The sequence below is a fragment of the Myxocyprinus asiaticus genome, chromosome 23, assembly GCF_019703515.2.
Source record: "Myxocyprinus asiaticus isolate MX2 ecotype Aquarium Trade chromosome 23, UBuf_Myxa_2, whole genome shotgun sequence".
Lineage (NCBI taxonomy): Eukaryota > Metazoa > Chordata > Actinopteri > Cypriniformes > Catostomidae > Myxocyprinus > Myxocyprinus asiaticus.
This window is the reverse complement of record NC_059366.1, coordinates 28,986,215-29,010,609: the sequence shown is the minus strand read 5'-3', so window position 1 is coordinate 29,010,609 and position 24,395 is coordinate 28,986,215. Positions and strand designations below refer to the sequence as shown.

The following is a 24,395-nucleotide window of genomic DNA, read 5'->3' as shown; positions in this document are numbered from 1 at the left end:
TGGATTTAATGGCAGGTTCAAGGCCAATCAAGGTCACTGATCCACCAGCCAACCATCCAAATGCTGGAGACTAGGGGTGGGTGATATACAGGTGGACAAGATAAACTGGTAGAAATTTGACAAATTAGAATTTTTGTCTCTCGGTTACTCAAAATCGCTACTGTGTGGCAAGAAATGCGCACCTCATTCTATTACGTACATGTATGCAGTACAGATTCTGTCTGAGAAATGGAGGAGGAAGGCAGTGCGGCTTAACATGAGACTGAAAGAATAAAAAAAACAAGGTTTTTCAAGCACTGACAATTTTTCGGTGGCAGCCCAAGCGAAATTCCGGCCCAAGCAAATTCAGTGACGTTCATCTCACGTTCTAAATATGCTTCTCATCAGACATGTGCAGCACAACTGTTTTTTCACATGTTTTTCACACGCGCTATCTCCAGAGACAGAGTGCACTTGCACTACTAAATCCGGTTTCTCTCTATCATGACATAAACCACAAAACATATGTGACCCATATGAGTTCAACTTAGGTTTTTGCCTTTATATACTAAAAAAACATTCTCTATCTAGATGACTTAAATCATTAAGAGCCTAATGAAGTGTTTATATACTGCGTATACTATATACTGTATACTGTATGTATATATATATATATATATATATATATATATACATACAGTATATCAGTCCCCTTTCACAGCTCAGCAGTTTAAGGACATAAGCTTTATTACTTCTGGAAAATGCAATGGTGTTGTCACCTGACCAGCAGAAGAAGAACACAAAGTTCTATTGTATCTATAAGCAGCACTTCTGCATTCATAGCACATCTCTAAGATATTTCTGAATGACAAAAAACAAACTTTTATTGCACTCTTTTTCTTAAGAGCAAGAGCAATGAGAGACAATATATAAATTACAGTAAAAGAGGAAGGATTTGGCATGTCACCAGTTTTATGACTATATGTATCAGACAGTTGGAAAACATTTGAGAGTGACATCAAATAACAGGACATTTACAATAATGCTCTCACACACAGATGGGAGTGTGTGTGTGTGTGCGCGCGTGTGTGTGTGTGTGTGTGTACTGACAACTTCAGTCTATGCTTCGAAACAGGAAATTGAAAATAAAAATTTTAAGCGGTGCAGGTTTTTTTTTTTTTTTAAGTTTAATAATATGGGTTTTTAGTATCTAAGTTGAAGTGCCAAACATAGCACAGGAGTAACGAGGCAATATTCAGATGTTTCTTCTCAATCTGGGAAACATATTCATATTTACTCTGGATTATAAATTAATAATTTGTTTTTTATTTCACATGCCATACAAATCTTTTTATTCTTCTTCGCTGATTGAATACACACACATTACTGTTAAAGGACTGTATCCCCTTGAATCTGGCACCAGTACCAATATGTACTAACCTGAATTGTTGTATAATACTGTTGTCCAATACTACAGCAAATATGGTAAAGAGTATTGCACACTATAGCAGCATCTTTCTCTATACCTATAAATTACCCTCTCCAATTATCAAGAAAGAGAGAGTGTGTGTGTGTGTGTGTGTGTGTGTGTGAGAGAGAGAGAGAGAGAGAGAGAGAGAGAGAGAGAGAGAGAAAGACAGTGAGAGACAGTATAAGAGGCAATGCCCTTGGTAGTAGTTTGCAGAGGGGACAGACTTCATTCCCCTAATGGAAGTTTTATCTCAAGATGCATAAAGATGGAACCCCAGAGCATCTATTTTAATTTGGCTGGATGGTGCTGGACAAATCCCATTAAGCATATGTTTCGACAAATGGCTTTTTGCACTGCCTACTATTTAAGATTTTGGCCTCAGAGTATACTGTATGTATGTATATTTGCATGTATATGTATACACACACAAACACACACACACACATTAATTAAACATACTATGTCAATCAATGCCTGTTAATCAAGTCTCACATCATAAAGGTTTGTTTGTGGACTAGGGCTGAAATGATTAGTTGACGTTTATTGTCAACAACGTCGACAATAAAAATTTGTTGACAAAAATTTTCTTTGTCGAATAGACATTTGATCTCATTTAATGTATCATGAGATCACATTAAACTAGGGATGGGCAAAACCACTTATTTTCTTTTCGATCCGATACCAATAATTTAAAGTCCAATATCGTTGATACCGATACCAATACTGATACTTCTATTAAATTGATTTGTATTTTTTTTTTTTTTTTTTTTTTTTGGCAACTTCTTGGGATTTCATGGGTAATTTAAAATATTATTTTTAGTCATAATTCGTCATTATTTAATTTTTTACATTTGTGAGCCTAAACAGAAAATTATTAGACTTCTGTTTTGTTTACCCTAACAAAAAGTAACCATGGTTTCACTATAGTAACTATAGTTTAACCATGGTATTTAGTTAAACCATAGTTAACACACATAGTTATTATTAAGAACATGACATATCTAAAGGTGACATTATAAGAAATGTCACCTTTAGATATGTTGTTATTTTAGTGTGAATTTACTGCAGAAGCTGTTTCTCTGATTTTCTATCATTACCTCTACAAGGTACTGATCCCTCTTGTTTGAATAATCCATGTGGCGGTGCAATGCATGTTAAGATGTGTGGAAGAAGAAATAGTTCCCACCCTGCACAAGTTTTGCTAATATGGCCTTATCCTTTTTATTTCACTTTCAAGCTTATGATTATGTTCATGTTCATGGTAACCAAATGATAATATCCCAAGTTAAAGAATTTTGATACAACACCAGTATCGGAAGTATCGATATTTTAAGATCGGTCCGCCCATCCCTACATTAAACTCTAATGATGACGCACGAGAGCAGCACTGCTGTTCCTGCCTGACTGAGGAGAGGAAGAATTACACAGCTCACAGTCCAGACGCAATCCAAACCTTCCAAACAGCTTCAGGTGATGTAGATCGCAAAGTGTGAGGGAATTATAATGCAAAAATACGAAATAAGTAAATACAGAAGCACTCTCGTTGTGGAATAATTGGATCTAGAGCTGCAGTTCTGCTGAAGTAAAACTTGCGTGTGGAGCATCTTTTAAAGGAAACACCCAGGCATTACATCATTAATGCAGTTATATTTAATGCGTTATAGCTTTAATAAAGTTCAAATAATAAGGAAGCAGGTTGTGTAAATAACTACAAACTCCAAAACTGGCATTTCTCTGTGTGGTCAGCACCTCTTATATTAGAGAGATTGAAATTGTACCCGGCTGATGCACACACTGTCGCGTGGACACTCGTCCCTTGAGCGCGCATGCTTAATGCAGCTAGATTATAACGTGATGGCTCGCGTTAGCTTATTGAATCATAATATATGACACTGTGCATTTCTTATCATGAAGAAAATTGGCAATACGCAGCTTTATTAATAAGAGAGAGGGTTTTTTGTGAGTTAAAGATGGATTGAAGTGAACAGAAAGGTGAGAGAGGGTAGTCTTCGCCCCATTATACACTGAAACAAAATACACTACCGGTCAAAAGTTTTGAAACACTTACTCATTCTTTATTATAATTTGTTCCCCACATTTTAGAATAATAGTAAAGTCATCAAAACTATGGAATAACATAAATGGAACTATGGGAATTATGTTGTGAATAAACAAAATCCAAAATAAATCAAAACTGTGTTATATTTTAGCATCTTCAAAGTAGTCACCCTTTGCCTAGAATTTGCAGACATGTACTCTTGACATTTTCTCAACCAACTTCTTGAGGTATCACCCTGGGATGATTTTTAAACAGTATTGAAGGAGTTCCCATCTATGTTGGGCACTTATTGGCTGCTTTTCCTTATTATTTGGTCCAAGTCATCAATTTAAAAAACTTTTTTTATTTATTTTTTTATTAAATTTTAGTTTTATAACGAAATAAACTAATATGGTGGCATAATTATATTTTTGTCTGCAAAACTAATTTCAAACATTTAAACATACACCTTCAGATCAAAAGATTTTTAAGATCATGAGAAACATTTCAGTCAAGTGTTTCAAAACTTTTGCCCGGTAGTGTATGTTTTTTATTTGTTTTTGTTTTGGCTTGTTTTCCAATATAAATATCTAAAACTCCTTTAAAACAATGTACATTTTCTTTAGCAGCTATACTGCAGAAGAAAAAATTATTAACTGACAATGTTGAATATAATATTAAAAATACAAATATTTTAAAATATCTAAAAATCCTTTTAAAAAAGATGCATTCACCTGAGAAGCAGCAAATAAGATATTTATACTTGCCTTTAGAGAATAGATCTTGAATATAAGTATATTTTGTCTTTACTGCACTCGCAGCAGTATAACCAAGTGAAAAAATACACTTATATACAAAATACACTTACATTTAAGATACATTCTCTTAAAGCAAGTCTAAATATCTTATATGTTGCTTCTCAAGTAAATGTATCTTGTTTTAAGGATTTTTAGATTATTTTAAATGGAAAACAAGACAAAAACACTTGATAACAATAGGATTTTTTGCAGTGAATTTCTTTACTGAATTAAACTTAATAAAAAGTATTTTTTCCCTTTAATTCAGTGAATGTCATTGAGGTATTTTTTAAAAGATGACTTTGTCCTCTTTATTGTTAGTAAACACGTTTAATACAACCTTTTAAGTCAGGGCACAAGCTGAATAATCGGTTAAGAGCTAATGATTAATCTTTACAAAAATCGCTGAATAGTCGAATAATCATTCTAATCATCGGTAGATTAATCGATTATCAAAATAATAGTTAGTTGTAGCCCTATTGTGGGCAGGTAATTTGGTTGAACTGTAATACAGTTTTTTGTCTCTATAAATCTGCATTTAATTCTCCATACAGAGTGAAAATTTGGTAAAAACATGTGTATACCTAAAAAAGACAATGATTAGGAAGACATTATCCAAACCTACAGGCTTTATTTGTGCCATAATAAACACAGTCAGTCCTTGTAAATTGAAGGATGTATGTCAAGTCTAATGTGCATTTACACGCTATATGCTGCAGAAGGCAGCAAAGTTCACATTCAGGCAGACAGGAGTGCTGAAAGACTCCCTCTGCTGTCTGAATTTTTGTGTCCACTGTTTTATGCACTGCTTTGTGTGATCTTTTTGGAAAATACATTTCTGGGTACCTTTACTTAAGAAAATCATTATAGGTATAGAGGTACTCAGACTGCAGTACAGTACATTCTGTGTATGGTACAAATTCCTCAGCATCACCACTGCTATTATTATCATTGTAGATGTGCAAAGTGAAATGAACAAGAACAGATTGCAGTATGTCAGTATGTCAATTTTAATTAGCTCCCCTCACCACAGTGATAATTACGAACAGACTAGATGTAGATGGATGAAGAACATCTGAAAGCAACCTCATGTGAATTATAATTTCCAAGAAGGGAATGCACATAACCAATGTCTTGGCTTCACATTTTCAAACCATTAGGGTTCTTTCTAACAGTGGTGTTTGAATGATTTTGCTTCAGGACCCAAATTTACACTAGACATCAAGTGGCAACCCAACATAGTACCAAAATTGTTCATCGAACAAAAGCAAACAAAATGTCCTTAAAACCATATTAACTTTGAAATGTTTCATTATAATTTTGAAATTACCATTAACTGGAATGGTCTTACAATATGCAAACTGATTAACTTGAAATAGGCTGAATAGCAAAATTGACCATTTTGTACGAGCATAAATAGTTTTAGAAGTGTGATCACCAGTGTCGGCACTCTGCAATTCGTCTCATAAATCTGTCACGAATTTTGTGTGAATAGGCTTTAACAAGTGAACCTGTATTTAACGCAGTCTGGGTTGTATTTTCTTTTACCTCGCATATTTTAGTTCATTGTTTTTGAGGATGAGGGCATGTCATGCAACCTGTCCATGTTGACATCTGCCTAATTTGGCTAGCTTCTTCAAAGTGAAGAATAAGACTTTTTGCTATCTTATCAATGCAAATTGTATGGTTAGCTACATTTTGCATTGTTTTTTTCCCCTGCTGTCCACAACCCTATCAGAACAGACCTGTGACCCATTTCTGGGTCATGACCCAGCATGGGGCAGTTCGTCCCACAATATCCTCACAATCTTCACAATCCTCACATCCTCACAATCTTACACACTCTGAAATTCACAGTGACCAAGTACACTGGGTAAATTATTATACCTGGCTGGAGGTTCACAATGCTGGAGCTCTTGAATTGGATGAGGTAGAGGAGCAGCAGGAGGAGTCTCAGGAAAATCAGAAGGAGAAGGAGCCGAAGGAAGTGTTTGAGGTTCAGAAGGAGCCCTCTCTGGAGGAGTAGGGGGCGGGGTGGTGAACTCAACTGTGTCCTGGAGTAGGTGGGCAAGGAGGGCAGGAGTGATAGCTTGCTGTGGTCGGGGTGATGGGGAAGAGGGTACAGACACACTCCTCTCAGCAACTTCTGTCTGGGGGGACCTGCACAACACAAATACAAACATTAACACCACACACAGACATGCACACACACAAAGGGCAAGGTGAGGAGAGAACTGCTGCCACCTATGAGAAGGTTCATGTCAGAACCAATATCATAGTAGTTCACAGGGATCCAAAGTCCTTTTTAACTTGGCACAACATCTAAAAAATGTGGGGCTTCAGCAAGAGATGCAGCACAACATTCAAAGATCTCCATCTAGCACATGTTTGAAAATCAATTGATAAACAGAGTGGACAGATGCAAAAACATGTTCAGTGTAAACAGCCCCTAAGAAGCTGTAAATAAAGGCTAAATATATTTTAGGTTCAGCTATTTGGCTTTGACAGTATCCTCAATGTCCTTTTATCGTCCATCTCTGGTATCACTTGTGGTTCTCAATGAACAGAAGGGAGGTACAAAGAGTGTTGAAACACATACTAGACTAAAAGGAATATTCCAGGTTCAATAAGTTAAGCTCAATCAGCAGCATTTGTGGCATAACATTGATTACCACAAAAATGTATTTTGACTTGCCCCTCTGTTTCTTAAAAAAAAAAAAAGAAGCAAAAATCTGGGTTACAGTGAGACACTTACAATTAGTAAGTGAATGGGGCACATTTTAAGTTAAAATACTCACTTTTTTAAGTATAGCCACAAGACTAAAACAACATGAGTGTAAACATGATTTTAGTGTGATACAGTCACTTACTAACCTTTTTTGTATAAAGTTAAAGCCAATTTTACAACTTCGTTGATGTAAACAAACCCTAAAATGACTGTAAAAATGACCATGTAAACAAATTTACAGCTCATATTATACATGAGTTTTAACAGAATTAATGTAAGTGCCTTTATAAAATTATAAGCTTCAAATTTCTGCCTTTAAACCCTCCAAAAACTGGCCACATTCACTTCCATTGTAAGTGCCTCACTCTAACCTCGATTTTTACTTTTTTAAAGCAAAGGAGGGACGAGTCTAAATGAATTTTTGTGGTAATCAACATTATGTCATAAATGCTGTTGATTGAGCTTAACTTGTATTGAACCTGGAATATTCCTATAACCTAAAGAAATGGCACTAATACAATATGCATCAACTGCACTGTAAGACATTTTCTATAATTTTAATGAAATAAATTACATCTTTTGGAACTGCTATTCAAATCATTATCTTGTCACCAATTTGGGTGGAAACCTCCAATGAAAAATTCACAGGGATAACTTCAGCCCCTTGCCGTCCCAGTTCGAGACAAAGGAATAGTTCACCCAAAAATGAAAATGCTGTCATAATTTACTCAGTCTGATGTTGTTTCAAACCCATTTGACTTTCTTTCTTTCTTTCAAACACAAAGAAGAATTTTAAACAAATAAGGCTCATAAACATGGAACGGACATCAGAATTTTTACCGAAAATGGACTTAAATTTTAGGTTGATGAATTATGACATAATGTTTTATTTTTGAACTATTCCTTTACAAAAAAAATCTAAAAATCTTGTCACCCTATTAAAATGACATAAAATAAATCTCATATATATATATACACACACAATATATTTGTCAGAAGTGATGCTCTGCAAAGCCAATGTCAATAACTTTAGGTTCAGCACACATTCTATAATAAACAACAGAACAACTTCCAAAGCACCCTGCTTCACTAGCACAGACCAGAAGAAGCTGGCATACACCCAGCTGAGCAACATCAGAGGCTAAATGTAATCCAACAGGCAGAGCTGCAGACAGGCCTTCAGCTGCTCCAGTCAAGGGTTGTGCCTCATGTCACATACTAAAAATACAGCTTGCTCCACCACAGAGTCTAAACAACTGCACATAGCACTGTGCTATCCTATTAGGAACACTTGTGGACAGTTAGCAAAATTATCCTCTAATCAGGCCTATGCACGCATAGACAATTCAGGTTTCTCTGCTTCTTAAGCTTTAGTCATATATGGAGAGATTGCATTTAGACATAAAAACAAACCACAACTAACTTTGTACACAACAAGGTTCCTAATGTAGGCTACCAGAGCTATGGAAAGAGCACATAAATGCACAGTCACACACATTAAGTCACAAAAACACAATCGAATCTCCCAGGACCAGCTGTGTTCAGAGGAGTCCAGACAGGGTTTTTAATAGCAAACAGACTGTAATAAATAAAGACAGCAAGGGGGAGCTGGTGTTTTAGCAGCCATAAAACTAACAGCGTCACTAATGTTAGCATAGTCGCCATATCACAGTCTTTTCACACTCCTAACCAGAATGTTATTGTATGGTTCAAATTTGGTTATTTTAATGGGAACCAACTCCTAATTTGCTTGGAACATTCTTTATATATTGAGTCAAACTAACATTGAGATATATGGTGTTATTGGACAATTACAGTGTGGTAGGTTTTTTACAATAACAATAAGGCGTATGGTATTGTCTTTTAATGTAAAATTGTTACGTTTTGATTAAAAGCCCTCTCATTGCTTCCTCTAAAAATAATTTTGTCCTATTAACCTATTATAAATAATTGCGGTGGCTAACACATGTTGCCATAGTAACTGTTGCTCTGCTCTTGTGGTTTCTCTCATCACATGGTTTCCAAGCCAACCCCTTCCCCTCTCTCGTTTTGTATCTCCTGGGAGTTATAGCATCCACATTCATTAATTTCATTAGTTTCATTAGTTCACTTCAAACATAGTAATAAAGTAATTTAAATTACATGGAATAATTTGGAAATACATTCAGCAGGCCTATTTCAGCATCAAATGTCTGAAATTAAGAAACAGAGAAGCCTGTTTCATGTGACCTATTCTGTAATTTTGTGGTAGGTTCCATCAAAATCAGCATTAGCTCTAGTCGACATGAACTTTAACTCAAATCTAATTCAAAACAAATATAGTCAGCTAGAATCAATTTGAATAACTTTTAATAACATGTAATGTTATTAAGCTGTTTTCATGCAGCTGTTGTGGGTAATGGTGGTAGTAGCATCAAGAAATTGTAAGTTAAATATGCAGTTTTTATAATAGCGATACAAATAAACAATTTCTCTGGTATCCACTGTATTAATGTAGTGTAATCTAAGAACTATTATAAGATGGTACAGTAGCAGCTCAGTCCTTCAAAATAAAATCGGCACAGTTGTCCTAAGAAGATAATATTAGCTCACAGATGTGAAAAATTGGTAGCCAGCCTAAAACATCCAACTATAACTTTTAGGCTATATATTTTGGCAGTAAGCTACTGTAATTCACTTAAACTCTTAAAGCCACATTGTTCAAATATCATGCATCTCTGTCCATGCCAGAAAATGTCATTAAATTAAATGGCACAAACGATATGCATTTAACAGGTTTTGGGTAAACGGTGGTTTAGTACAGTCACACAAGGTGTTGACAGATGTTTATCATACATTACTCAGAACAAAGTCATCTTAGCTTCACCCAAACAGACAGTCCTGTATTGTCTACTTCATACTTTCAAAAACGGAATTTAACCTTCCATCAACACAGAGCAAATCATTATCATCAGGTGTCTGACAGTGTAAAAAAAAAAAAACAGTGGGTGAGCAAGCAAGTAAATTTGAACGACAAAGAGTGAGTGAGACTCTACAACACATTTAATCATGCTTCCTTATTCCCTCCCTGTCTTCCTACTGTCCCTCCCACTATCTATCCATCACCCCAAACAATCTGTAATTAACATCTCTCTTCAAACCCATGAAACTGTATTCTCCAGCAACTTCAGTCAAAGAAAAAGAACACTTTAAACAGCAAAGAACTCACCCAAGATTAGTACCCAGTCCTAAGCCAGAGAAAGTTACTGACGAGCGACTAAGTGTGCAACTATTCTTTCAGGCACGCCACTCAAAATTCCTGCAGCAGCCACTTCACACTCCCTCTCTCTTTTATTTCTCCCTACCTCTCTCTCACTGTATCTCTCTCTCTCTCTCTCTCTCTCTCTCTCTCTCTCTCTCTCTCTCTCTCTCTCTCTCTCTCTCTCTCTATCTAATCACACAGAGGAATATTGTCAACTGGAGCAGCTCTGAACTATGGCTTGGTATGACCTCATGTGAGGCTGTTGGCCAAATAGCAAACACATATGCATCCTTAAGTAGACCTGTGTGCACACACACACATAATGACAGATACTGATTAAATTCCTTTGTCCTCATCTGTGGTAATCAACAAAGGGTCAGCCATTTAGTGATTCTGAGGCAAGAAGAATGAGTCAAATGCACATAGTCAAAGTTTCTATCCCTCTCTCTTCCTGTCATTCTCACTCCCTGTCACTTTCTCTCTCACTTTCTCTTTATCTCTGGCATGTCTTTCTAAATGAGGAGCTAGGCTAAAAGCTTTGACTGACAAGCAGCAAGTGCTCCTCTTTCATCCGTTGTGGCTGCTACAGTTGAGCAGATATAGACAGAAGAGTGGGAGTTGGGGAATAATGACAAAATGAGAATGAGGGAGAACAAGAAAGACTGTTCTTGACCCTGTAGGCTACACTGCAAAGCAAAAACTGCAAGCAAAATGGCGTAAGATATTTTGTATTTTTTTCAGAGAAATCGAACTTAATTTAGTGAGGAACGTAATACAAGAAAAAACTATTTGCCAGTGTGGTAAGAAAAATAAACTTATTTCAAAGGTTTTCAGATTTCTCTGAAAACAAGGCTTAATTTATTATGCCCTTTTGCTTGTCAAGTAATACTTTTACAGGAAAACAAGACAAAAATACTAATTAAGAAAATTATTTTTTGCAGTGATGTCTTGCATACCCACTTAAATAGGAATAAACCCACTTAATTACTACTTAAACAGGAGTATTCTTTACTGACATGTGAAGGGCCTTTCTTGCAGGTAATAATGCAGCACAATGAACATCTAGGGCATGTATACATAGAAAAACTATTAAGAAACAGCACAGATGGATGCAAAAACACGTTTAATGTGAACAGCCCCTAAAACGACCAACCACAGTTTGAAAGACAAAAGTCTGGCTAAGCAAAACTAACGCGAAGGCATTTCAGGTGTAGTTGAAAGTGAACTGATGCTCCATATTGATGCTAATTAATTTCACATGTGTTTCTAAACAGCCATGTGGTAATATTGTAAATATTCCAAATCTGTAGCATGTTATCTAAACATCTAATTATTTAATCCAGACAATCATTTAACATTGATATTTTAAAAAGAGATGCCCCCAACTGCACTGCATGACCCTCTACTTCAATTAATGATGTCATTCTCTGGATCTAAAGAGAAATATTATTGCATGCTGTAGTCCAAATGCCTTTCATCAACCACATGTTAATCTGAGGTTGTAGGTACCTCAGGTGACCTGCTCAATTCAGGCCATACCAAATACATCTTAATAATTGGTGCTTATCTTCACTAATAGTCAGACATAATGAGAAAGTAACTCTGAAAAGAGACTGCATTTACCCCTTGAGGACTTACGAAGATCAAGAAAAGTGGTTGGTAGTAGCAGCACTCGATAGCAAATCAAGATTTATAAGAAATTATTTCAAGTAAATACAGTACAGGTTTTTTGTAGGTCTCACCTGCAGCCTGGTGGCTCTTCTGGCTGCTCTGTAGCAGGTGGAAAACTCTCCTCAGTCACAGGGGGAAAAATCTCCTCAGTGGGGGTTTGGAATTCTAGTTCAACTTGAGGAGAACTGAGTGTCTCAAAAAGTCTAAAGAGGAAAATAAACAATGAGAGTAGATTAATAAATTTTTATCACTGTTTGTTTCAAAGCAAATAATTCATCAGCGACTTACAGCCTTCACATATGAAACTGTATGTATTCCCAAATATGAGAAGCCCAGTGTGTATTCGTACGTGGGTATGAAAGGATTCTTTCTTGCACCAATGGGCATGAGTTGATGTCACTGTTGAGGTCACTCTCAGGAGATAATAGGCTGTAGTACTTTCACTTGGCTCCATTTTCACTCAAAATGTCACGTGACCATAAGGTACGATTACAATAACATGCTCTGTTTACAGTCCTGTCAATATTAGGGTCAACATTCTACAGTATGATCAGTTGATTCTTTAAGGGATAGTTTACTCAATTTTGTTATAATTTACTCACCCTCATGTTGTTCCAAATCAGAATGACTTACTGTCTTCCGTGGAACACAAAAGGTGATGTTGGGCAGAATGTTAGGGACTGACAGCCTTACCATTCACTTTCACTGCATATTTTTTCTCCATACAATGAAAGTGAATGGTGACTGAGGGTGTCATTCTGCCTAAAATCTCCTTTTGTGCTCCACGGTACAAAAGAAAGTCTTACGTGTGTGGAACAACACGAGAGTGAGTAAATCATGATATAATTTTCGCTTTAATAAAACAAATGATCCATGTACCAATATGCATTGATAATACTCATTACATGTTATATAAAAAGTTATTTCACTTCTTAGGAATGAGTTGTGTATGCTCTTCATAATGACAACTGAACAATTGAACAAATGAAAATCCAACAATTATATATATATATATATATTTTTTTTTTTTTTCTTTAAAGGGATAGTTCACCTAAAAGTGAAATTTTCCCATCATTTACTCACCCACATGCTATATGTGTATGAAGAAATGAAGATTTTTGAAGAATATCTCAACTCTGTAGGTCCATTCAGTGGAAGTGAATGGTGACCAAAACTCAGATGGTCCAAAAAGGACATAAAAGTAATCTATATGACTCCAGTGGTTAAATCTATGTATTCAGAAGTGATATGATTGGTGAGGGTGAGAAACAGATCAATATTTAAGTCAATAAATCTCCACTTTTGAGCAGCCTCGGACAGTAGGTAGATGAATTTGAAAGTCTAAGTAACTTACACACCAGAATATGCAAGTGAAAGTGAAGATTTACAATAAAAAAATTACTTAAATATTGATCTGTTTTTCACCCACACATATCATTTCAATTTAGAAGATATGATTTAACCACTGGAGTCATATGAATTACTTTTATGCTGCCTTTATTTCCTTTTTGGACCATCTAAGTTCTGGTCACCATTCATTCTTGTTGTTTGGGCCTACAGAGCTGAGATATTTCTCTAAATGTCTTCATTTGTGTTCTGCAGAAGAAAGAAAGTCATACACATCTGGGATGGCATAATTTTGGGTTTAACCTCTTTTTTTTAATTTCATCACTTTAAAAAAAATAAAAAAATACAACATTTAAAAAAAAAAAAAAAAAAAAAAGCTGCAGTACCTCTTTTCTGCAGATCCATAGGGTATATAATTTCTCTGCTCTCGAATGACCTGAGACATGGAGGCTGTCTCTTTTAGAGCTCTAAGCCAATCAGAACCAGAATTGCCATCTGACTTCTCAGGTACAGAGATTACACTTGGGCCTTGGTTGTCTGATCTGTCCTTAATTTGTGATACCAGTGCTGTTCCAGAGCCTGAACCCAGCAACTCATCTTCACTTTCTGAAACCTTGCTAGCTTTCTCTTTGGCTTCACTGCCATCTTTCTGTGTTACTTTTTCTATTAGAACAGATCTTAAATGTTCAATGAAACTATCTGCTGTGTCACTATTTTGCTCACCACCCCTTTTTACTGTTTCTTTAGTGGTTCCAAGTAGAGGTTGGATAAAAGACCTAGTGGCCTGCTGACTATACTGTTGATTGATCATAAGAGAGGGCTGAAGGGAAACTTTGGATTTTGTCACTGGTGTAATGGCAGCAGCCTGTTTCAGTTCTGTCAGTGTCCCATCAGTAACTTCTTCTGCTGGTTGGTCTATGTTACTGACTGATGCTCCATCAGGGAGAGATGAAGAGTGCTCCTCCAAGAGAACCGCCAATTTGCTCTGATTTTCTTTATCTTTGGATCTGCTCTCTTGAACAACAAACTCCAAAGATTTAGACTCAACACCTTCAGTCATTTCTATGTGACTATTTTCACTGGACTTATTCTCTTGTTCACTTATCTTGTCTTTAATTCCCTCCACCATTTGTCTCTCATTTGATACAATGTCTTGTTTCATAGTACCAATTTTGTTTTTGGTGCTCAAACAAGTGCTTATATGTTGTAACTGCGAGAGAAGCTGTTCAGAACACTGTGTATCCTGCTCCTCTGTGTTTTGGGTACCATCTGGGAATTGCTCTGACAAATGCTTATTAGGCTGCTCCATCCTCAAGGCTGCTGTCTCAGATTGGGGAGCAGAATTAGGAGATGTGATGCGCTCCACTGGGCTGCACAAACCTAAGCTTTCTACATCATAAGCCTGCTGCACACTTCTCTCTAGTTCAACTTTAATATTTTCCTGGAGCATAGGGGGAAAAGAAGAGGTTGTGGTGGTGGTGGAGGGCTGCCCATCAGAGAGCTGAGAAGTAGACACTTTTTCTTGCTCAAACTGAGAAGTTCCTGGAATAGACATCTGCGCAACATCATTCAATGAATATGGTCTGATCTCAGTGTTTCTGATGTCTCCATTGGTAATAAAGTCGAAAGATTGCTCCTCTGTGTTTCGTCCGGATTCATGGTGTGAGATGCTAGGACATACATAGAACCCACTTGAGTGATTTACAGGAAGCTCTGAGGGTTTCTTGGTTCCAGGGATTTCGTTCCACAAATTCCCATGCTTATCCGCACTGACCTGTGATTTGGTACATTCAGAACGTTTACTCTCACATTCCTGTGATTCTGAGATTGTGGGCTCTTTTGTTTCTAAAGCCTCTGTAACCAGGTTGACCGATGTATTTTTAGAAACAGCCAATGCAGTGACTGACACCTCATTGTCCTTTTTTACCACCTGCTCTATTTGGTTTGAGTTTTCTCTTGAAGTACTTTCACCGCAAACAGGAAATGGACTATTATGAGCATTTAGATCTATTGTTTGTACACTCTGCTCTTCATTCTGTGGACATATATTGTCAACAATAACACCTCTGTTATTACCTCCCAGCAGTGTGGGACTCTCTGATGTGCTGTTTAAGGAACTTTTAGGCTTTGCACTACAGCACACAGTCACTGACTCTTGCTTTTCACTTGCCTCAGCATATGCATAATTATTGGCCTCAGCATTTTCTAAACCATTGCTTTTATCCTTAGTTACATCCACACTTAATACTGCTTCTGGGGCACTTGTGAACTCCTGTTGGCACTGAAGTTCATGGGGCTGTGAAAACACCAGATCTGATTGGCTCAAGGCCCTTTGATCTTGTGTGTGTTCTCTCTCAGATAAAGTATTCACGGCCGCAGACAGGTTCCGATACATGGTAAGAGTTCTTTTAGGTGCCCCTTTACAACCCAGAGCCTCTTCATTTAATCCTTTGGAGGTTAAACTAGGATCAGACACAGGAGTTGATTCTAAATTTTCTGTTAGGTTGGTTTCATTTAATTCTTTTTCCTCTCCAAAATCATTTTTTTCTCCTGATAGCTTGCAGAAATCGAAATTCATTGACTTCTGATTCTGTCCTTCCGTTTTATCAGTGTTTTGTTTCGCAGCAGTCTCATCGTGCTCTTGAGAGGTATTTACCCCTTTTCTGCAGTCTTTCTGTTCTTTCCATGTATTTTCAACTTGTTCCTTTCTTTCTTCCATCTTACCATTTGTTTGCTTATTCCATTCTACCTCTAAAGCATTAGGTTCATTTTCGGCACTGGATTTAGCTTTTTGTTCCTCAGTCTCCTTCGCAAACTCCTCACCATGCTCTCCTCTCTTTACCTGCTCCAAATTTTCATGTGTGTCTTGATTCCTTTCCTCATTGTCTACAGACACATTATGAACTGGCTCCTCAGTCTGAAGCATCCTACACTGTGTGATGAGATTGTCCTCCAAGTGCATCAGGAGCGAGTCACAGTTGATGACATCATTGGGACTTTGTTGTGGTGTCAAAGTGGAGTAACAGTCAAGTGACTCATCAGCACAGGTTGTTTCAAAGGAGCCTGGCTTTACTGAAGAACTTTGAATGTTTTTAACAGACTGTAACTCTCTGTTTAATGGTGTTGAACAGATATGCCCAGAAAGAGAATTTGATGGTAGTATTGCATGCAGCTTAGGCTCAGTTTTTTTGGATTTAAAAGCAGAGGGATTTTTATCACCATAGAGATGAGCAGAGAGAAATAGAGACTGGTCTTCTTGCTCATGGACTTGTCCTGAGGTGTTGACCTCTGTTACAACCTTTGTAGGTGCACTGCTTAAATCTTTTTCATTTTCAGAATTTAAATGTCCCCCTCTCTTCCCTTTTATAACAATGGCCAATTCTCTAGCGCCCTTAGATGTCTCACGCTCTTTTCCCTTTGCATTTTCATCTGGATTCTCTGATTCTGTGAGAGAACCACCTGTCTGTTCTGATCTGTCACTTGTAAACAGACCCTCTGGAAAGGATCCAGATGATGTTTCCTGTGCAGAGATACCAACAGAGTGGGTCGAATCATTTGCATCTGTCTGCAAATAAATGTTTTCCTCTCCAATTGTCTTTACAATCTCTGTTTCAGAATCACATACACTCTTAATACTGCATTGCTCCCCAGTTGCTGCTACAGCAATATCACAGTCATTAATGGACTCACAGTGATTCAGCATTGGGCCAGGATCCTTTAGTATAATGACAGACACATCCTTGGCATTACTGTTAGTGCTTTGTGCACTGGTGAAGGAAGTATCCCTTTGTGCTGGAACTGAAGTCTCTTTAGCAAGAAGACAGGGGACAGTTATGCCCCCAGCATCCACTGCATCACTTTTCATCACTTCATCACCGAGTTGTGAAACAGACGGATAGGGTGGCTTGCTTGTGGACTTATCTGCTTTTGACAGAACTTGCATGTCTGAGGTTGAAGTAAGCTGCTCAGTGTTTGATTTTTGGTCTGGTTGAGATAAACACGTAGTGCTAATAGTGCACATGCTGTTTGGGTTTGAAGCTACTGCTAGAGAGATGGAGATGGTTTTTAACTGTGACTTATCTTCACATCCATATTTTTCTGGCTTTGACTCATTCTCTTGATTTTCTGAATTACCTGAACACGTGTTTTCTATATCCCTTGTTTCAGCCAACACACATTCCACTGACTTATCGGTCTCTTCATCCAGTTTTTCTATTGTGGTAAGTGCCACTTCTGTATGTATCTGTTCATCCCCTTTAGACATACTGATATCAGACCCCTCACAAACCACAGAGGGACTTTCATCCTCTTGTGGAGAAACATTTTGCAGTATAACACTATTCTTCCCAGTGGATGCAGACTTATTTGTTTCAATTATATGGATCTGAGAAACATTCAAAGATTCTTTATTTTCTTGCCTCACTTTGCTAGTTTCTTCAGTCTCATGCAGATTTTCATTACCCACAAATTTTGTTGTTGTAATGCTGGCACTCTCACCTGCAGCTGACTGTGATTTAAATGTAACTGGATTGCTTGTGTTCATGTCAGAAGTTTCATCTGTCACTTTTCCACTTTCTTCCAAACCAGCCACATTTACATACACATTTTTCACATTATTCTCATCTTGCCCTTGAGAAGTATTTATCTGTTCTCTGCTGTCCTTCTGCTCTTTAAATTCCATTTCTGCTTGTTCCTTTTTATCTTCTTCATTCCCCATTTTTACCTTGTTTCCTTCTTCCTCAGAGGCAAAAAATTCATTTTTGGGTTCGGACTCCCCCCCCTCCATTCCTTGCAGGTCACTGGCTCTCTGGCCTGTGGTTGGGTCTGTCTGAGCAGGAGGTGCTGTTTTGCTGATGCTTAAAAAACCCTCAAAGTTGAAGCTGGTCTCTTTTACTGGGTGACGCAGACTCTCAAACACCAACAGTGGGGGAAGAGAGGCACATTCAGTCATCATGCATTTTAACGTTGAGCTTCCCATGTCTTTTGTTGATGTAAGCCCTTCAACTTTGATACAACTTTCAGCGATATCCCTCATGTTCAGTTCTGGCTTAAATGACTGAGATAGGTTTTCACTTGCAAGATTTGTTTGTTGGTTTTGCGGTTGTGTCTCTATTTTGATGGATGTGTCACTGTTTGTGATTCCAGATTTTGAATAGCTTACTACCTGTTGATTTCTGGATTGCGCTGCAAGATTTTCAATTTCCGAAGAGGCGGCTGGTGGAGGTGATCTATCACTGCCTGGCAAGTCCTCTCCTAATGCACTTTGAATCTGATTGTCTCTATGTGCTGCTGCTGTTTCCATAGAATTTAAGTGGGAATGAGGAGGGGGTGGGCTGATGGAGTCGCAGTCGCTTATTCTGTTGACGGACAGAGGAAACGGGGCTGTGTCAGCTGTGTCTGCTATGACAGAAAGGATGAGGTCACTCTCGTCTTGTCTTGCCACTGGTGATGCTGTGATGTGGTGGGATGGACACATCTCAGTCTCTGTCAGTGACACCCTGCCAGCATCGGCTGCCTTCTGTGCTTCTTCTCTGCCTTTTTCTTTCCAATCCTCCTCACGGTCTTCTTTTCCTCCCTCTAATGATTGGAAACTGTCCACTTTCCAATCACAAGTTCCCAGAACACCCAGAGATGAAGTGGTGACCAGAGCGTTGTCCTCCATGCTGACTGAGCCTGTATCCTTGTCTCCAGCTGGGGAGAGCATGACCGGGAGACCCCCTCCCTTCCCTTCACTCTCTGTCGAATTATGTGGCATTTTGATGCTATGGCTCTCTGCAATCATTTCCTCTTTCTCGTCCACTCTCTGAACAGGTGAGTTTATTATCTCTGGGAAAATTATCACGGTGCTTTTTTGTCTCTGTGCTGCATTAATTTCACTCTCTGCCCCTCTAATGCAGGGAAATTCATCTGTTTCTTGCAGGTCCGTAACTATCACTGACGATTCTCTCTCTGCTGCTTGTGCTGTTATTACGGCACTTCGGTATGCATTTCCTCTCCTCTTCTCTCCTTCGCATTCTATCGTTTCTGTCATTGTGGGTGTTGTTTGTGAAAAGGTGGTTGCAGTGGACTCTGCTGAAGCTTGTTCAAGGGCACTCTCTTCCTCCGCCTTCTCTCTTGCACTATGTGTATTCTCCGACACTGGTGTGTGTGTGCCAGCTCCACTGCCTGAAGGAAGTCTATTTCCTTGCTCCAGTGGACATGTCTCTAAATCAAGTCTCCGTTTGGGCTCATGTCCATGAGCAGCTTTAGCTTGGCCAAAATCAATCACAACAGCAGATGCACTGGACACATTTTTCTCATGTTTGACTTCCACTATCGAATAGTGGTTGTGGTGTATGATTTCAATCTCTGATATTGATTTGTAGGGTCCTTCTGTTCTATACTGGTCATTGTGTTGCTCAAACCCCTGTGGAGTGTGCTGTATTAGGGCGGGTAGAGCCCCAGACAGGGAAAGATGAGCTTGGTGAGTCTCGGGTTCTGGATTTGGGGAGCAGAAGGGCTGTTTACCCTGATGAATCAGCTGTTCTGGGAGTCCTAAATCCTGTCTTTGATGTTCAGGGCATGATCCAACTTTTGTGTTTGTTTCTATCTGTCCACTATTCTGCCTCTGTGTCCCTGACTCCACCTGTGTCTGTATGTTTCGTTGAGGTCTTATTTTTGATTCTAAGTGCAACAACGTTTCATCAGCATGTTTATTAGTATGTGTTGATGGGAGTGAATCACTAATTAACTGACCATATGTCTCTATTTTCATGAATACATTTGAGTTCTGAATAATCTGTGTATCTTTTGCAGAACTAATTTGTTCTTCATTCACAGGATTTGCCTCTTGAATTACTCCAGTTTCTTTCAAGGTTGTGTGTGCCGCAACATAAATTCTGTCTGTGTCTTTGAATTCTTGTGTGCTCTCTAGGGTGTATATCACAGGACATTTAACTGGTATTGACTGGCTGTGGATAAATGTGTCTTTTGCTGCATCAGTCTCTGTTGTTGTTTGTGCACCTGTACTATGTATCATTTGTTGGTCTGGTATATTATCAGCTGTGTCAATTTTTGTCTCTAACTCTGACTTTGTTTGCTGTTCTTCCTCTGACAGTTGGCTAGCATCCTCACTTTGGTTTTCTGTAATATCATACTTAATATCCTCAGCTCTGACTGCAACTGTATTACTTTGCTTTTTTCCCAGTATATAATCTCTGAAGCTAAACACCTCCTCTTCACTTGCTGATGAGTCATTTGTGAGCAAACCATCATTTCCATGGCAACCTCCATGAGAATCTTCAAGTTTATGAAAAGGTGAACCGGCTTCAGCCTTCTTGTTTTGTTCACTTTCCTCATCACTTTCAGGCAGGGCAACTGAGAGACATATGTCCAGATCACCTGCACTCCAGGTGTCTGCATGGGAGGACAAGCCAAGTACAGCAATTTGGTCCTCACATTCCTTCAAAGCTTCCTGGTGCTCATAATCCATCAATTCAACCAAAGGCGTGAGGGATGGAACATTTTGCTGGGTGCTAGAAAACTGGGCCTGGGGTTCACTTGAGCTTCCAGAAGAAACGGGGTCACCATCATAGCTATTCAGGGTCACCAAAAGAGAGTGTTGGAGACATTAGGGTGAATCTGCTCTGAGCAGCATTCAGTTGTGCATTCCACACTGCAAGCCAAACACTTCATTCCACCTCATGCCAGAGACAGTATGAGAGGTCATGCATGAGTACAACTAAATCCTTTATAAAAATGTTATTTATTACCCTTCATTACTTCTAAAACCAAAGCAACACAAATTCTCTTTCATTGGGCAAACCACTTCCTCACCCCATTTTAATTTTGTCTACTCTCCAGTTGTATAAATCTCTTGCGATCATGTGTCATTACTCAGATAAATTATAATCAAGATTCTGGAAACTGCTCAAAACAAAAGTGTTTTAAGTGTCTTAAGTAAGAACCTTCATAGTATTCATACAGACTTAGCAGAAAAATCTCATGCTGTTTTGGAGCAAGATTAATGCATCAGTGCTTTTAACATCCCTTAAGGGCCTAGTGTAACAGACTATCTACTTTTGATAAAAGTGCACCAACCTAACACCTACAAAATACTCAGAAAAAACTAAATCAAGCTTTTTACAGCACATTTTACAGAGCGTAATGAATCACTGTGTCTCTGTAGTTCACGTGCCACATATTGAAAGTTACATCCCAATTAAAGCAACAGGGAGGCATTAAGAGAGGACAGCCAGCTTACCCCTTGAGAGGGAAAATTCTCAGGGGTCTTATCTCTTATTGGACCACAGCGGTCATGTGATCTGCTAGCTTGATGATATACAGTAGATGACAACAGGCCCAAGCATCCAGCCTATGTCTTTTTTCAGTAAATGATTATGACTGGAACATGCCACTCCCATTGTAACGAGGCCAGAAAAACTTTTAATTACACTCTCTGGTATAACTAGAAAGTGAGACAGCTGTAGGGTATTGCAGTGCAAGTTACTGCAATTATGTGTGTGCGCATGTGCTAAAACCTGAGGCCTTTTGGCATGTCTGCATGAATTACTGCAGCCACTCCCTACTGCACTGTCAAGCACTGTTTCCTTAATCACAGTCCTCTGCCTGTAAATAAAGTTCTGCACCATTTCTAGGTCTCTATAATCAAAATAAGCAAATTGACTAACTCCGTTGTCTGAAAGGTCAGATTTCTTTTGAATTTTAATGCTAATTATATAATTTGTAATGAAAAAAAAAAAAACGGTATTAAATTAGTGTACTCAGACTTTTAAACCCCACTGTAAATAAAAATTAATAAACAATATGAAGAGCATAAATATGCAGTTTACTCTACCATGATAAGGCATACACAGTTTATGTCAGCTATGCAATTATAAACAGATGACTGTGTTGATGACTCTCTCACCAGGAAAAACTGACTCATTCTGAACACACAACAACCACAAATGCACACCACACTTAAACAAAGTTTCCTGATAAGAAGGACATGTCTTTTTAACGCTGTACATCTGTCTGGTGTGGTAAGCCATTCACTTTCACATCATGCAAGTGTGTTAAAAAAGCCATTTCAGCTACCCAGTCACAAATCAACCAGAAACACCACTAGTTTAGTTCACAGCAAACCAACTTAGCCAACTTTAATCCATAGATGTTCAACAGACCAAGCAACTCCATTTATACACTGGAAAAATATATATATCTTAATCTTAAAGCTAGTATTTTTGTCTTGTTTTCCAGTAAAACATCGAAACATGTTGAACAAAAGAAAAACTTACTTGAGAAGCAAAACTGCATAAAATATTAAGACTTGGTTTCAGAGAATATATCTTCAATTACGTTTATTTTTCTTACTTCTTTGGCAAATAATTTTAACTTCTTATAAGTATAACCTCACTAAATTGTGTTAGATTTATTCTTAAAATAAGAAACTATACACAAATCGGTTAAGAAAAAAATATGGCAGAGGCTATTTACACTAAGTGTAAAAAACAACAAAAAGCATCTTCTTTGCACTAAGTGCAAATAGCGTTAGATGCCTTGTTTAAATTCTAACATACAGTATAGTGGCATCACTGCAGCATTTTTATTGTGTTTATTTGGAGTCCCACAGATACCCTACACCAACCCCTACCCCTAAACCTACCTTACAAAAATTAACCATGGTTTTACTATAGTAACAATAGTATCACCATGGTATTTTTCTAGTAAAATCATAGTAACCACAAAATTAAACATGGTTACTATTAACTACTATTAACAGCATATCACTGTAGTAACACCATGGTTAGTACATCAGAACTATATAGTTTCCACCAAAACACATGGTTACTACAATATTACTACAGTGAAACCATGGTTAATTTTGTCCAGATCAAATCCTTCTCTCAACTCCCCGACCTTCACTGTGAAACAAATCACTGCAAGGAATCTGTTTTATTTATTACTATAAGTAGTATTATAGGAAATATTAAGAGTAGAGACATGGGAAAAAGTATGTCAAGGGGTGGGATTAGAACTCAGATCTCCAGCAAGACAACACATACATATACTGTCATTATACCCAGAGCTACTACAGTTACGCATTGGGTTGTAGTTTGTCGTAAAATCATGTGTTTCCACCAGACTATTGGAGCGCAAATTGTCACTTAGTTATCCAATTTCTTAATCCACTAAATGTCTAACCCGTTAACCAGTTTAATGTCTCTGCCCCAGTGCGAACAATTCCATTATGCCCTCCTTCTTTTGATCAGCAGTTAACTCAAATAAATCTGTCATGGCTGTCTTGAGTTTGGTCTGAGCAGTGGTGGGCGAAGTTAGTGTAAAAAGCCTCTGCCAACAAGATGGGCTATTTGCACTTAGTGTAAATAGACACTCCGAAAAAGGCTATATTTCAAGATTCTCTGAAAACAATTTTGAATATCATATGCAATTTAGCGTCTAGAAGAAAATGTATCTTGTTTTAAGGACGTTTAAATATTTTTTACTGGAAAACAGGACTAAAATACTGATTAAGGAAATTATTTTGGCAGTGTAACAGCACATTTTAATAGTCAAACCCAGGACACAAAATGGAGGAAAAGAGATTTCACCAAAATCAATTAAATTGAAAATCTATTAAAACTTAAAAAAAAAAAAATTTAACATTGTCTTTGTATTTTGATGAGCCATAAGAGACTGGTGCCGTGTGCAAGGCCCAGAATCTCTCCGTCTCCATTTTCATTATTTCTATATTACCTCCTCATGAGGCCCACTACTGGTGGACTGGCCTCCATGTAGTACTGTAAGCCTGTCAGCAGAGGGTTGGCAGTGCCACCCAGTGCCACAGCCTCATTCTTCATCTCACTGCTATACAAATAAACAAATAAATACCATGAGTAGAATATGGGCCACATTATACAGTTTCATTAATCCAGGGGGCTGTTTATTAGGAAACATTTACATGACTAATAGAGGACTAATTGAGCTTGAAATGGAATTTGAGATGCAAGATTTCATCAAAGTACAAATATTTAAGTCCACTTATTTTTACAACTAACAGGCTGTAGTGATGCATTGTTAGAATCAGAGATTTGAAGCTAAAAGCAGACCAGGACATATGTTGGCCAATCACAACCCACAGC

The 24,395-nt window shown here is 37.9% G+C and overlaps 1 protein-coding gene across 9 annotated transcripts in view; it reads right to left on the bottom strand.

Annotated features, from left to right (window-relative positions):
• Positions 1–24,395, bottom strand: part of LOC127414107 (transforming acidic coiled-coil-containing protein 2-like) — a 77,199-nt gene that overhangs the window by 36,124 nt on the left and 16,680 nt on the right. For all 9 annotated transcript variants that reach the window (XM_051651855.1, XM_051651856.1, XM_051651853.1 and 6 more), the window contains exons 3-4: positions 11,997–12,128; positions 6,173–6,445 (exon numbers count right to left, since the gene is read on the bottom strand). In XM_051651855.1, the coding sequence (XP_051507815.1) occupies positions 6,173–6,445; positions 11,997–12,128 (405 nt within the window). The remainder of the gene's footprint in view (positions 1–6,172; positions 6,446–11,996; positions 12,129–24,395) is intronic.